Source organism: Nyctibius grandis, chromosome 4 (genome assembly GCF_013368605.1).
Source record: "Nyctibius grandis isolate bNycGra1 chromosome 4, bNycGra1.pri, whole genome shotgun sequence".
Taxonomy (NCBI): Eukaryota; Metazoa; Chordata; class Aves; order Nyctibiiformes; family Nyctibiidae; genus Nyctibius; species Nyctibius grandis.
The window spans coordinates 45,763,524-45,779,947 of record NC_090661.1 but is presented as its reverse complement, the minus strand read 5'-3'; the positions used below and the strand labels follow the sequence as shown (position 1 = coordinate 45,779,947).

Sequence of the window (16,424 nt, the reverse complement as noted above, 5' to 3'; positions counted from 1 at the left end):
GCATCAGCAAATGCACCCACTCTCAAGGGAGGCAGATGGGGGGGGGGGGGGAATGGGGCAGCAGAGCGAGGACGTGGGGTTTTCGTCGCTCCTTCTTGTGCCAAACATTGCTCTTGGTGGGCAGGACCGAACCCCCCTCCCTCCCAGCCTCCCCATGCCACAGCCCTGGCCTCGCTCACCCTCCTGCTGGGGGGTAGTAGGGGAGCGAGGGGGCAGGAATGCTTCCTCAGAGGGTGGTAATCCTGGAGGTGCAAGTGCCATTCCTGTACATGCTCCCTGACTCCAGGTTGTCTGGGGGAAAGTCCTCCACGCTGTATGCCCTGCTCTTGAGGGCAGTGGCATAGTAGTCTATGGGTTCCTCTACAGCATTGTCCATCCAACTGAGGCAGAGCAGCCGCTGGAAGGACCGCTTGAAGTTGTCTGAGAGAAAGCCATAGAGGATGGGGTTGGCACAGCTGTTGGCGTAGCCCAAGATGACGGAGAGCTGGCTGATGGTGGCATCATCCTGTTCTACGAAGACATTGACCAGCTGCACAATGTAGAAGGGCATCCAGCAGATGACAAAGACCATCACTACCATCATGACCATGAGGGTGATCTTGCGCTCTGAGCGTTTGCGTTGCTGCCAGCCAGCCTTCAAGGCCACCATGCGCATCTTGGCAATGATGAGGATGTAGCAGAGGCAGATAGCCACCACAGGCAGCAAGAAGCCCATCAGAAAGGTATAGACCACAAAGACCACCAGCCACCTCTGGGTGGGCTCTGGCATGAGCATGTTGCAAGCTACCGTTCCGTCACTGTTGGCTGCTGTGTTGGAGAAGATGATGATGGGCAGGATGATGAGGATGGAAAGCACCCAGACACCCAGATTGACCATCTTAGCCACAGTGGGCCTGCGGTACCTAGCTGCCTTGATGGGGTGCACCACAGCAATGTAGCGGTCCACACTGAGCACAGTCAGGCAGTAGATGCTGGTGAACATGTTGATGGCATCCACGCTGAGCACCAGGCGGCAGAGCAGTGAGCCAAAGGGCCAGTGGTGCAGCAGGGTGGAGGTGACCAGAAAGGGGACGCTGAGCATCAGCAGCTCATCCGCGATGGCCAAGTTGAGGATGTAGATGTTGGTGGCCGTCTTCATCTTGGCATAGCGTAGGATCACGTAGATGACCATGGAGTTGCCGCACAGCCCCACCAGGCATACCACGGAGTAGATGAAAGAGATGAGGATGGCGCTGCCTTGAGACTCACTCAGGGTGCTGTTCGGGGCTCCAGAGGAGTTCCTGCCGCCCGAGTCCATGCCCGCCGCCTCCGCCGAGGCGCTGCCGGCTCCGCTGCCGCCGCTGCCGCTGCCTGCACCGCCCGGAAGCCTGGTGCAGGTGCCATTGGGGAGCATCCTCTGCCTGGACCTCCCCGCCCCCGGCTCAGAGCAGCAGGCGCCCGCGGCTGGCCGGGCTCGGCATACCGGCGCGGCTCCCGGCGCGGCTGCCCCGGAGCGCGGGCCAGGGGGACGGGGGCGGCTGCCGGCGCCGCTCGCTCCGAGTGGCGGTAATTGCTGCTCCGCGGCTGGTGAATGATTAATAGGCGGCGGCGCGTCACCAGCGACGAAAAGGAGGAGGGAAAGAGAGAAAAAAAAAAAAATTGCAGGAGGAGACGTAAGTGGGTGTCCCGCCCACCCCCAGCCCCCTGCCCGCCTCCCATCCCGCCCTCCGGCTGCTCGCAGCTCGGGCAGAGCCGGGGCTGCCGGCGTGCAGCCTTCCACCGTCCCCCTGCCTCGCCACCTCGCAATGCTCCCCCAGCCCACACTGCGCTCCCCATCCACTATTGTTTTCCCCACCCTGCACTGCCCTCCTGCCCCGCACTGGTCCCCGCCCAGGCAGCATCCTCTCCTCCCTCTCCGTTCTGTGCTGCTCCCTCTCAGTGGCACCCAAGTCCAGGCCAGGGCACCCCAGGCAAAGGGACCATTCTTTGTCCTTAGGAAACAAGCCTGGGGCATGGGTGGGTGGGCAGCGTTACCCGGGCAGGCATGCCTACACAGCTGCTGTAACCCTCTCCTGTCACCACACCATTAGCATTGCCCACTCCATGGCTCTGGCACCAGGCATGGCATTGACCACTTAACCTTCAACTCGAAGTGCACAGCACTGCCTGAAAACAGCAGTGCCCATGTCCCCTACCACTACGCAGCTCCATGTCCCCCACCTTGGCCTGTTCCACCGCCACCACCACACATCACGCACTAGCAGTACCCAACACTTTACAGCCCTGCCCCTCTCCACACACTGTGTCCTTAAACATGCCCTGCCCCATCTCATTCTCACACCCCAGCGCATGCTCTGCCTTTGTCCACCACACATCCAACACTGCAGGCACCAGTTTGCACGCTACAGTTCACCATCACTATTTACACCATGGTGGTGCCAAGACCATCCGAGCCATGCTGGTATGCAAACACACTATCTGTCCACCCTTCTGTCCCCTCACATACTGCTTCCACTCACAGGATCACTTCAAGCTCAACCATCACATGCTGCATCACCAGTGCTACAGCCCCCTCTCTTAATATTGTACTTGAAACATATGCCTATCCCTGATATGGTTGTGTCGACACAGGGTGAGGTTATAAACCCTCCTCAGCACTATACAGTGACACCATCTCCATTCACATACTACTTCTATATATATGTACCATCACTACCTGAATGACTTATCCCATGCTACACTTGTACACCCACAAACTGCTTGTCCACAGACCCATACTGTGCTATTTTGTACACACACCCTGATCCTAGACAAACATAGTCATATACACCGATAGCTACTCATACTGTCGTCTCTAGACAGACACTGCTGCCTTACATGCCTCATCCGCATCACCAGTTCCAAACACACATGAACACCAGCAGTTAGTCCTAATACTGCATCTCTATACCCTGGCAAACATACTTTTTTATGTTTGTTTTTTTTTTTTTAATAAATGTTGACCTTCACCTGCAACTCTCCTTCTGGGCAATGTGTCTCTCATCTCCCTATATGTTATTGCTCCATACATACAGTCTGTCCTTACATACTTATAACCACTTAACAATTTCCATATACCACCACCACCTGCCCATTCTCTATTAACCAGACATGGTTACTCACTAATACATACACCCTCACACTTGCTCACTGCGTCAACACTCCCTCAGCACGGACATACATACAAAGTACTCAGTAATTGCTTGTTCTGCTATCTGTAGCCACTCGTATGTGTGAGCATATCACACCTGTATTGACACCGACCTGCCTCTTCACGTAAACTGTCACCTGTGAGCACCAACTACTTTTGTCAAGAACTGCAGGTCTACACCACTTAAATATCACCACAGTGCATATGCTGCTATACGCTCCCTAACAGCACCACTACACTCAGCATCACACATGCATCCTTAACAACCTACTCATTTTACCATGCATACCCATCACCTCCTACAGTTCACACATCTTGTTGTCACTGTCTGCCCACCATCACAATTATACATATTATCGCTACCCACCACTTTAACATGCAGATACACACAACTTTGCCGTCAATTCATCATCAGGAATTTATTCTCTCTAGCACCATATATATCCCTATACCCCTTATCACCACCACCAACTATTCCAACATGTACATGTAACCCCTCTGACTGTATGATTTTCCCCATGTTAGTCATCACCTCCAAAGAATATACACCTAGACACTCCAATGTGACTTTGACACCTTGTCAAAGGTATTACATTTGGCGCATGAACACTTTTGCATGACCCTTAAGCATGCAAAGCACCCTCTTTCCTTTTCTTCTGTGACTAAAAAGTAGATTGTGAATACATATATATGTATATATACAACCCTACACATAAATTTAATGATATATAAAAATAACCCTATTCAGTTTTTAGTAATTACATGTAAGTTCTATTTGGATGGGGTTTTTTTGGACTTTCTGTATTTATGTTCTTGTATAGGAATGCATTTATTGAGCAGCCTTTGCAAATAATCTTACCATTCTTAAGACTATTGCTGTATATAAGTGTTTTAGGTAGATGTTAGAGCACTTGGGGATGTGTCCTGGTTTTGCAGGGATAAAATTTATATAATCAATTTTCTGTTAACATTTTGTTTCAGTTTGTGGCCAGCTGTGGTACGGTGATCAAGGCCATCAGCAGTGAAAGCCAGGGCAGCTGACCCAGGCAGGCCCACAGGTGTATTCTATACATTAATGTCACGTTCACTACAAATGGGAAAGCTTGGTGGGGATGGGGGGTTCTTTGCTATGCTCTGTTCTTCCATCCCTTTTTCTCCTCTCTTTTTAATGATTGCTATCCCTGGAGGGACTTGCCACCACTCTATGAGCTAAGTATAATTTTGTGTCTTTTGTATTAGTATCAATATTCGTTTTCTTATTTTATTAAATCTGTTTAAATTTCAGCCCATGAGTCTTTCTCCTTTTCCAAATTCCCTTTCTTGGCTGGGAGAGGACATTGGGTGATAGAACAACTGGTTATTGTTTAGCCCTGTGAGTGGGCTAAACGGAGACAGGATGTCATACAAATTTTTCTCAGAAAATTCATCCTTACATTTGAGGTTTTAGAGCTTTTATATTCTGATGTGTTAACATCAGAGCTTCCAGTACACAGTGGAAAAAAAAAAATTTATATTTAACTACAACATGCAAAATCTTTATTTGCAGTGTGCTATCTGACACTGCTTGAATCTCTACAATTATGTAAATTCAGCTGGAGAAGTATTTTCTTTAAAATTTATATTTTGGGACATTATGAATCAGCTTTCAGTCACTGATATGAGAAGGAGCATAAGTCAATAGCTGCAAACCCATCAACAAGAATATCTGGTTGATTGCAGCACTTTAGTCCGTTTGAAAACCTATAGTTCAAATATAATCCAATTTTTGTTTACATGAGCATTTGTTTTAAGGGGAATTTACTTATGGAGCATTAATTGAGGAGTTTCCTTCTTCCATATTGTTACAAATTGGCATTTCACAACAGTATGACTAGAAATGTGAATGCTTCTAGATTGCTCTTTACAAACAAGGGAGCAAAAAGGATTGCTTTTGAAACTATTAATAGTAGTGTCATCACCACAAAGTTTCAGTTCTTGTCTGCATTGCCCTCCATTGCATTTGCATAGATATAAACACACAGTCGCTTGTGGAGGCGTTTTAGACATTTTGTTCATGCTTTGGCCCATTTTAATTAATTACTTTGCAATGCTAGCATTTGGCTATGCCCTGCACCCAAAAGCATCTCCTGTTGAAATAGACGTGGGCATAGTGTTCTTTCTTACTGAGGTGATTTGAAATAAATTACCTGTAAATTGTAACTCCTGCAATGGTACTAATCTCATTAGGCATCACACACATACCTGCTTGATGTGCGTGCCCAGAAAAAACAAAATGCCATCATAGGCATAATTACAGTGAGGTACCATGTGCTATATGTCCTACTTGGAAAGCTTGAGGATTTCTGCATCTCCATTCATTGAAGTTTCCTTTGGGTATGGAAAATTACATTCACATTAGAGAATGATACCATTTTCCAAAAAGGAATTGTTTGAATGCCTGCCTAGTCACTTAAGCCAATTGCTCTAACACAGTTTATATGTATTAATTTACTGAGAAATTCTAGCTACTGTATCTTTACCAACACTCAGTTGCCTGTGGCTCATGATTCAAAAGCATTTATTTCTAACCTCAACTACTTGATAAAGTAGCAATGTTGATTAGAAAGAATGCATTTTATTATCCCAATAATGATATAATACCATTATAAATACGAGCATTGTCTCATTTCAACTTTGTGAAGCAAAAGTGTCCTGGTTTGGCCTAAACCAGGCCGATTTTCCTTTCAGTGATTTTTACTTTCAGCTAAGTCTCCTCTAAATAACTGCACTTTCTGAAACTAACTGCATGTTTTTGCAGACAGTGTCTGCTTCCAGGACTGATAACGCTCGAAGTTTGTAGTTATCGCTGAGGCACCGGTAGGGATGTTGTGCAGTAAGGCTCTTGCTGTACTTTTTTCTTAGAGAAACCAAGGTCACCGCTGGATTCCTCACTGCTTACAAGTGAAAAGCTGAAGGGGGGGTCGCAGCTGCAGGGGGGAGCAGACAGGGCAGGTGACCCAAAATTGACCAACGAGGGTATTCCATCCCATACACGTCATTCTCGGTATAAAGCGGGGGGATCACGAGGGTCTCGCCCCTCTTGCTCGCTCTTGCTTTTTCTGCTATGGCTGGTGTCCAAGGAGGACTCCGACTGTTTTCCTGCTGCCCCCGATTCTGATCTGCATCCCTGAATCCAGCTCTCGACCGTCGCTAGGCCCAGCCTGGGCCTTCCCGGAGCCTGCCCTGCAGTGCCGGTGGTGACGTTGCCGACATCGGGGGAGCTCGATCTTGGTTTTGTATATATATTTGTATATATTTGATTATTCCAATATTATTATTATACTCTTTTTCATTATTATAGGTTTATTAAAACTGTTTTAACTTTCCAACCCGTAAGTCTCTCTCCCTTTTCCCTTTCCCTTTCCCTTCGGGTGGGGGGGGGGAGGGTTAACAGAGAGCGTCTGCTGCAGGTTTAATCGCCAGCCCAGCTTTAAACCGTGACAGATTTATTGGCGCCCAACGTGGGGCACGAGAGAAGCTCCAACAGGTTCCTCTGATAAGTCGAATCCCGGCTCCGGCGGGAGGAGACCTGGAGAGCTCAGCTGAGAGAGTATCAGATTTCTTCCTTTGAGATTTACGAGGGGTTGGAAATTAAAACAGATAGGGAAGATGCTGATGTCATTTTTGAGTACTGTGTTATCTCGTCTTTTTATGGAGTTTCTTTCACAGTTGAGTATTGCAATGATGCCTTACCTGCCGTGGGCACTGTGTTATTGTTTGCTTCTTATGAATGTTTACATGCGGTTTAGCAGTGGGCGCTGGTCGAAATGTATTGTTTTGGTATGGGGTTTGATACTGATTTATGCTGTGATAAACTGGGCAGTTACTATTCCGATCTCTTATCTCTATAACACAATGATGGGCAGTTTTAATCGCGAATCAGTAGCAGCGACTTCATCTGCACGCTCCAGGCGTCCTTTAGCTGATTATGTTAATGATTACACTTCCAATTTTACTTCGGGAAATAGTACCTTCTCCTTTTCTGCCAAGCTGATTCCTCTAGATTTTGTGAAATTCGGATGGTGCTGTCTAGGTGGCATGTTTTTATTTTCGGTTGTCCTGAATGTGTTTCTGATGTGGGATAAGATTAAATATCGGTGCAGGGACAGTTGTAGATGTTGTGCAGCCACCTCAGATCCTACAGCGTGTGCTGCTGCTACAGCCACTAAATCCACTGAAACCTCGGCAGCCTGTACCACAGCTGCTACACCCCCCAAGATGGCCACTGCAGCTACTCAGACTCTAACGAGTCTCAGCACTCCCACGACAGCCACTGCATCTACTCAGAGTCCAGCATCTAACGAATCTGTACCAATTGCTCCTGTAACCAGGAAGAAATACAGAAAGAAATCAGCTCGTGAAGAGGAGGATGATGACTCAGAGCCTTCTAAGGCAGAGCCATCACAGGACCCAGGTGAGGGCCCTTCTCAGGCAGAGTCAGGGCCTGACACAGATGGGGGTTCCCTTGATCGTCATTTTAAAGCAGACCCATCACAGAAGAAAGGTCGTTCTAAAGCAGAACTATCACAGGAGGAGGACTCGGATGTAGAGATAACCTACCACTCCTTATCCCTGAAGGACCTGAGAAATATAAGGAAAGATTTCAGCCGTTATGATGGTGAGCCAATTATTACCTGGCTGCTCCGATGCTGGGATAATGGGGCAGATAGCATGCAATTAGACGGTAGAGAAGCCAGACAGTTGGGATCCCTGTCCAGAGATGGTGGTATTGATAAGGCGCTTGCAAGAAAGTCAAACACTGTCAGTCTCTGGAGGCGACTCCTGTCAGCTGTAAAGAGCAGGTATCCCTATAAAGATGATGTTATGAGCCACCTGAGCAAATGGACCACTATAGAAAAAGGTATTAACTACCTTAGACAACTAGCTGTGCAAGAGATCATTTATAGACACCCACGGGAAATTGTAGATCCTGTAGATCCTGATGAAGTGGAATGCAACCGATCCATGTTCCGGAAGGTTGTGAAGAATGCTCCACCGACATACACCCATACATTGTCAATATTAGTCTGGGGAGAAGATGCTATGGCACGACCTAGTGTGGATGAAATGGCTAACTGTATGCGACAGTATGAAGATAGTATTTCTTCCCCACTGCAGGCACGCATCTCAGCTGTGGAAAAACTGACTAAGGAAAACAAGGACTCATTTAAACAACTGTCAGACAAACTGTCCAGGATCGAGAATAAACTTGACTCTCTACCTACACAGGCCCGCGTTGCAGCTGTTAAGAGAAAACACCCTCCTACAGGACCAGCTCGAAGGAAACGGAACACATCACGAGGTATCCTGTGGTTTGCCCTGCGTGGTTATGGGGAAGACATGAACAGATGGCATGGACAACCTACCAGTACCCTACAGGCACGAGTACGTGAGTTGCAAGCTAAAAGAAATACCAGAGAGAATTTTTCTAGGAGGATGGCTGCTCCAGTTACCAGTGAGCAGGACCCCAGTCAGGGTAGATGGGCCTCAAATTCCTTTTTCCAAAGTGTGAATAGGAGAAATGAAGGTCCAGTCCCTGTGAGCAGCACAAATCCATTTCTTGATTAGGGGGGCCCTGCCTCCAGCCGGGTGGAGGAAAGGGACAACCGAGTTTATTGGACTGTGTGGATTCGATGGCCTGGCACATCAAAACCACAAAGGTATCGAGCCTTGGTAGACACTGGTGCACAGTGCACCCTAATGCCATCGGATCATAAAGGGGCAGAATCTATCAGTATTTCAGGAGTAACAGGAGGATCTCAAGAGTTATCTGTATTGGAAGCCGAAGTGAGCCTAACTAAAAATGAATGGAAAAAGCACCCCATTGTGACTGGCCCAGATGCTCCGTGCATCCTTGGCATAGACTACCTCAAGAGAGGGTATTTTAAGGACCCAAAAGGGTATAGATGGGCCTTTGGTATAGCAGCTGTAGAGACTGAGGACATTAAACAGCTGTCTACCTTGCCTGGCCTCTCAGAGGATCCTTCTGTTGTGGGGTTGCTGAAGGTTGAAGAACAACAGGTGCCAATTGCTACTACCACGGTGCACCGACGACAATATCGCACCAATCGAGACTCCCTGATCCCCATTCATAAACTGATTAGACAATTAGAAAATCAAGGAGTGATTAGTAAGACTCGCTCACCCTTTAATAGTCCTATATGGCCAGTGCGAAAGTCTGATGGAGAATGGAGATTAACTGTGGACTATCGTGGCCTAAATGAAGTTACGCCACCACTGAGTGCTGCTGTGCCAGACATGCTAGAACTTCAATACGAACTGGAGTCAAAGGCAGCCAAGTGGTATGCCACCATAGACATTGCTAATGCATTTTTCTCTATTCCTTTGGCACCAAAGTGCAGGCCACAGTTTGCTTTTACCTGGAGAGGTATCCAGTACACCTGGAATCGACTGCCCCAGGGGTGGAAACACAGTCCTACTATTTGCCATGGACTGATCCAGACTGCACTAGAAAAGGGTGGAGCTCCAGAACATTTGCAATACATTGATGACATCATTGTATGGGGTGATACAGCAGCAGAAGTTTTTGACAAAGGGGAGAAAATAATCCAAATTCTTCTGAAAGCTGGTTTTGCCATAAAAAGAGGCAAGGTCAAGGGACCTGCCCGGGAGATCCAGTTTTTAGGGATTAAATGGCAAGATGGGCGTCGCCAGATCCCGATAGAGGTGATCAACAAAATAACAGCTATGTCCCCACCTACTAACAAAAAGGAAACACAAGCCTTCTTAGGCGTTGTGGGTTTCTGGAGAATGCATATTCCAGATTACAGCCAGATTGTACGCCCTCTTTATCAAGTGACCAGAAAGAAGAATGATTTTCAGTGGGGTCCTGAACAACGACAGGCCTTTGAACAGATTAAACAAGAGATTGTGCATGCAGTAGCCCTTGGACCAGTCCGTACGGGACAAGATGTTAAAAATGTGCTCTACACCTCAGCTGGGGACAATGGTCCTACCTGGAGCCTCTGGCAGAAAGTACCAGGGGAGACTCCAGGTCGACCCCTAGGATTTTGGAGTCGAGGATACAAGGGTTCCGAGGCCAATTACACCCCAACTGAAAAAGAGATACTGGCAGCATATGAAGGAGTTAGAGCTGCTTCAGAGGTAATTGGTACTGAAGCACAACTTCTCCTGGCACCCCGATTACCAGTACTAGGCTGGATGTTCAAGGGTAAGGTTCCTACTACTCATCATGCAACTGATGCTACATGGAGTAAATGGATTGCATTAATTACACAGAGGGCTCGAATAGGAAACCCTAATCGCCCAGGAATCTTAGAAGTGATCATGGACTGGCCAGAAGGCAAAGACTTCGGAATGCCACCAGAAAAGGAGGTGACACGTGCTGAAGAAGCCCCACCATATAATGAACTACCAGAGGATGAGAAGCAGTATGCCCTGTTCACCGATGGATCCTGCCATCTTGTAGGAAAGCATCAGAAGTGGAAAGCTGCTGTATGGAGTCCTATACGACGAGTCACAGAAGCCACAGAAGGACAAGGTGAATCAAGTCAATTTGCAGAGGTAAAAGCCATCCAGCTGGCTCTAGACATTGCTGAACGAGAAAGGTGGCCAAGGCTGTATCTTTATACTGACTCATGGATGGTAGCAAATGCCTTGTGGGGGTGGTTAAAGCAGTGGAAGCGAAGCAACTGGCAGCGTAAAGGTAAACCTATTTGGGCTGTTGAACTGTGGCAAGATATTGCTACTCGGCTAGAGAAACTAGTCGTGAAGGTACGTCATGTAGATGCTCACGTACCTAAAAGTCGGGCAACTGAGGAACATCGAAACAACCAACAAGCAGATCAGGCTGCTAAAGTGTTCCAAATAGATTTGGACTGGGAACATAAAGGTGAACTATTTTTAGCTCGGTGGGCTCATGACACTTCAGGTCATCAAGGGAGAGATGCAACATACAGATGGGCTCGTGACCGAGGGGTGGATTTAACCATGGACTCTATTGCACAGGTTATCCATGATTGTGAAACATGCGCCGCAATTAAGCAAGCCAAACGGTTAAAACCTTTGTGGTATGGGGGACGGTGGTTGAAATATAAATATGGGGAGGCCTGGCAAATTGACTACATCACACTCCCTCAAACCCGCCAGGGTAAACGCTATGTGCTTACCATGGTGGAGGCAACCACCGGATGGCTGGAAACATACTCTGTGCCCCATGCCACTGCCCGGAACGCTATTCTGGGCCTTGAAAAGCAAATCTTGTGGCGACATGGCACACCAGAGAGAATTGAGTCGGACAATGGGACTCATTTCAAAAACAGTCTCATAGATAACTGGGCCAAAGAGCATGGCATCGAATGGGTATATCATATCCCCTATCATGCACCAGCATCTGGGAAAATTGAACGATACAATGGGCTGTTAAAAACTACCCTGAAAGCAATGGGGGGTGGAACCTTTAAAAACTGGGATAAGCATTTGGCACAAGCTACCTGGCTAGTTAACACCAGGGGATCTATCAACCGAGCTGGCCCTGCTCAGTCAGACCTTTTACATACAGTAGAAGGGGATAAAGTCCCTGTGGTGCATGAAAGGAATCTGTTGGGAAAAACTGTCTGGGTTCTTCCTGCTACGGGCAAAGGTAAACCCATTCATGGGATTGCTTTTGCTCAAGGACCTGGATGTACTTGGTGGGTGATGCTGCAGGATGGTGGAGTCCGATGTGTCCCTGAAGGTGATCTGATCTTGGGTGAGAATACTTAATTCTGAACTGCATGATGTTAATTGCTGCATAATACTAACAGTGTTCATAAGTGTTTTTCAGGTTAAGACAGTGGTGACGAGACCAGAGCTAGCTGCAAGTGGCGTCCAGTAACCTCCTCGAGACTGACATCTTTAACCTGCAACCCGTGGGCACAAACTGTCACAAAGCTCATACCATCTCTCCTACCCTGGGAGACTCCTAGCCAGATGGAAACCCACAACCCTGAACTAAATGAACTTGATGAACTTTTTTTTTTTCTGTATAGAGATGAATCATAAACTAATGTTATCTGTATATATTTTAAAATGAAAAGTTAGTGGTGATCTGAGTATGACGTGAATGGTATGGAATAAGGGGTGGAATGTCCTGGTTTGGCCTAAACCAGGCCGATTTTCCTTTCAGTGATTTTTACTTTCAGCTAAGTCTCCTCTAAATAACTGCACTTTCTGAAACTAACTGCATGTTTTTGCAGACAGTGTCTGCTTCCAGGACTGATAACGCTCGAAGTTTGTAGTTATCGCTGAGGCACCGGTAGGGATGTTGTGCAGTAAGGCTCTTGCTGTACTTTTTTCTTAGAGAAACCAAGGTCACCGCTGGATTCCTCACTGCTTACAAGTGAAAAGCTGAAGGGGGGGTCGCAGCTGCAGGGGGGAGCAGACAGGGCAGGTGACCCAAAATTGACCAACGAGGGTATTCCATCCCATACACGTCATTCTCGGTATAAAGCGGGGGGATCACGAGGGTCTCGCCCCTCTTGCTCGCTCTTGCTTTTTCTGCTATGGCTGGTGTCCAAGGAGGACTCCGACTGTTTTCCTGCTGCCCCCGATTCTGATCTGCATCCCTGAATCCAGCTCTCGACCGTCGCTAGGCCCAGCCTGGGCCTTCCCGGAGCCTGCCCTGCAGTGCCGGTGGTGACGTTGCCGACATCGGGGGAGCTCGATCTTGGTTTTGTATATATATTTGTATATATTTGATTATTCCAATATTATTATTATACTCTTTTTCATTATTATAGGTTTATTAAAACTGTTTTAACTTTCCAACCCGTAAGTCTCTCTCCCTTTTCCCTTTCCCTTTCCCTTCGGGTGGGGGGGGGGAGGGTTAACAGAGAGCGTCTGCTGCAGGTTTAATCGCCAGCCCAGCTTTAAACCGTGACAAAAAGGTATAGTTCTGACAATCAAAATATCGTTTAAAGCAGAAATTCTGATATAAACCGACTGTAATTTGGGAACATGCTTAGACATTTTTTGTTATGGTTCATTCTTTTACCGAAGGACTTTGCCTGTAAAGAGTAGGCCAGAGGTCCTAGCTTGTGTTTATAATCCATCTGTCACAAAATGGGGAAGGGCAGCTTGACCTTCTCAACGTCGTCTGCAGGTTCGCCTAAGACACATGTAGATACTTTCCAATACCCCATTTTTGTAGCAACACCTGCCTGCTCTGGAAGGGTGGAAGAAGAATTATCTCCCAAAAATTCTTACTTCTGGGCCGTGCTGGGAAGTCTAGGGCTAAGGCTTAGCCTATGCCTAGAGTTAGAATTAGGAGAGACATGAAGCCCATAGCTCCAGGGGCAGTGAGGATGCAAGGGGGAGGACCAATTGTGGGGGAGGCTGTGCAAAAAGCTCATGCCTGAACACTTCTTTGTTCCTCTGGGACAATGCTAGGTGTCTCAGGGTACAGTTTGTCCCATGCCTAGGCTTATGTTTAAGGCCAGGAGAATCTAACTCTTGGATTAGGGTTAAAAAAGAGACAAAGCCAAGAGCTCCAAGGGAGCTGAGTCTGAAGAGGGGCTGCCAAAGGGTGAGGAGAAGACTTCGCCACTTTTTCTCCCCCGTTCACATTCTCCTTCAGGACATGGCTGGGGTGTCAGGGTAAGGTCCGTTCCAAGCACATCTTAGGGTTGGACTTATGTGAAGCAAAACCCAGAGCTCCAGCTGGTGAAGCACTTCCCGCTTTGATATTGGGAGCTCGATCCTTAAGTTTCTTCCCACAGTTGCTTGCTAGCCCAGTCAACTCCATTGGAACTATTAGGGGCAAGAAAGATGGTGGCAATTAGAAACAGCCTTCTGACAAACATTTCTCCTGATGGTGGGGTAAGGCTGACTTAATCTCCCAGCTAAAAAAAGCCCACAAATGGCTCACAAGGCAGATTGTACATTTTCTGTCAGTCAAGATGCATTTCACTAGTGTCACTGTGTCTTGAGTATTGTGGCAAGAAAAATGAAACAGTCAAGACACTTAAAAGGAAGCCTATGGTAATTTATTAAATATTCAAAGCTCAGGAAAATATATGAATAGTTTTCATCAGTATCTTTCAACTTTTCAGCACAGCAGTGATGTGGTAGCCTGTGAAACTGCTCTGATTTGTATACACCATGAACCTTCAGCAAATTCAAAAGCGTTTTGGTAGGCTGAGTCATTTCAATGGGGTCTCACTGACTAATTCAGTAGAGTATCTCCTATTCAAACTGTAGACACCCCACGCACAATTTAAAATGAATGTTTCATAAACCTTGCTGAGAAATTAATGAGTGAATGCTCTTTTACAACCATTTATTTCTACAAAATAGCAAAATATTATATAGTTTTGGTAATCAGTTGATTTGTAATCTGTTGTTAAAAATCATTCAGTACCCATTTCAATTGCATGTTTTTGGAAGTCATACATTTTTCATGACCTTTTGATTAAGATAAAAATTTTTGGGCCACTTGAACCACTCAGATGTAAATTCTGTTCTTGCTTTATGACTGATATCACTGGATGTGCTGTGAGTAAGCAGAGATTTTAACTTTTCATTAGAATGTCAGCATATTTTAAAATGCTTCCCTTTTAATACAGCTATTGTATCTTAGATGTCATGATTCTGGTTATCATTTTACTTTTATTGGAGTGCCTAAACTTTACATCAATTTTAGTTATGGTTGAAAATGCAGTACAAATAGACAGATGGAAGTGATTCATTATAATGGTATGTTAGAAAGCATTTTCTCCTAAAAGGAAAATTTTGTCATTTGAACTTTACAATTAATTGAGAAATTAACATCTATTCTGTAAAAACAGATGTTTTAAACCGCATTCATTAGAGAAAGAATCAAGCTGTTGCTCAGTGAACACATAAATGATTCTTTGACTCTTGATCCAGATGCATTTATTTCAGACTTAGCTGCTGAAAATATTAAAATCAGATGGTTGACAAAAGCTGTGTTACATTGCAATTCTTCCCACTTCATGTTTTCTACTGTAGTAGTTAATAACTGACACACGGTACCATTACTGAAATCAATTATCTGGCAGAGTCATACAACAAACTGCTCTGTGCCATTCATTTTCTCAGGAAAGCTGGGGGCTGAACACACGTGCTGACAGCACACTTCCCAGGTTCTCAAGAGCAAGGTTGCTGCCCCTGCGAACGAGATAAGACATAGTGCCAGATTAGGATCTCAGACACACTTTTCCAAATCTGAGGAATTCTATTGGCTTGTAATTAACCAGGTTGGTATTGATGTATCAGTGGCTGGAACCTTGGTTTTCAATCCTTGCCTCCCTTCGAAAAGTTACTTGGTGACAAGTGTCATCAGCAGTAGGTGCAGCAGCAGGTCAAGGACAACAGAAAGGGCTTCTTCAAATACATTGCAGGTAAAACCAACACTAGAGGCAATGTAGGCCCACTGATGAATGAGGTAGGGGCCCTGGAGACAGAGGATAAAAAGAAGGCGGAGTTACTGAATGCCTTCTTTGCCTCTGTCTGTACTGATGGAGGCTGTTCTGAGGAGCCCTGGACCCCTGAGGCCCCAGAGGAAGTCAGGATAGAGGAGGAGTTGTCTTGGTTGATGAGGGCTGGGTCAGGGACCAATTAAGCAATATGGACATCCATAAATCCATGGGCCCTGATGGGATGCACCCGCGGGTGCTGAGGGAGCTGGCAGAAGTCATTGCTAGGCCACTCTTCATCATCTTTGCTAAGTCGTGGGCAACGGGAGAGGTGCCTGAGGACTGGAGGAAAGCGAATGTCACTCCAGTCTTCAAAAAGGACAAGAAGGAGGACCCGGGTAACTAGAGACCAGTCAGCCTCACCTCCATCCCTGGAAAGGTAATGGAACAACTGGTCCTTAGTGCTGTCTCTAGGCACATCAAGGATAGGGGGATCATTAGGGGCAGTCAACATGGCTTCACCAAGGGGAAGTCATGCTTAACCAACCTGATAGCCTTTTATGAGGGTGTAACCCAGTGGATAGATGATGGTAAAGCAGTGGATGTGGTCTATCTCGATTTCAGTAAAGCATTTGACACAGTCTCCCACAGCATCCTCGCAGCTAAACTGAGGAAGTGTGGTCTGGATGATCGGGTAGTGAGGTGGATTGTGAACTGGCTGAAGGAAAGAAGCCAGAGAGTGGTGGTCAATGGGACAGAGTCCAGTTGGAGGCCTGTATCTAGTGGAGTCCCTCAAGGGTCGGTACTGGGACCAGTAC

The 16,424-nt window shown here is 46.6% G+C and overlaps 1 protein-coding gene across 1 annotated transcript; it reads right to left on the bottom strand.

Annotated features, from left to right (window-relative positions):
- Positions 1 to 60: 60 nt before the first annotated feature.
- SSTR1 (somatostatin receptor 1) lies at positions 61 to 1,393 on the bottom strand. Its single transcript, XM_068399257.1, has one exon. The coding sequence runs from the start codon at positions 1,391 to 1,393 to the stop codon at positions 227 to 229; it is 1,167 nt and encodes a 388-aa protein (XP_068255358.1). The 3' UTR covers positions 61 to 226.
- Between the last annotated feature and the right edge of the window lie 15,031 nt (positions 1,394 to 16,424).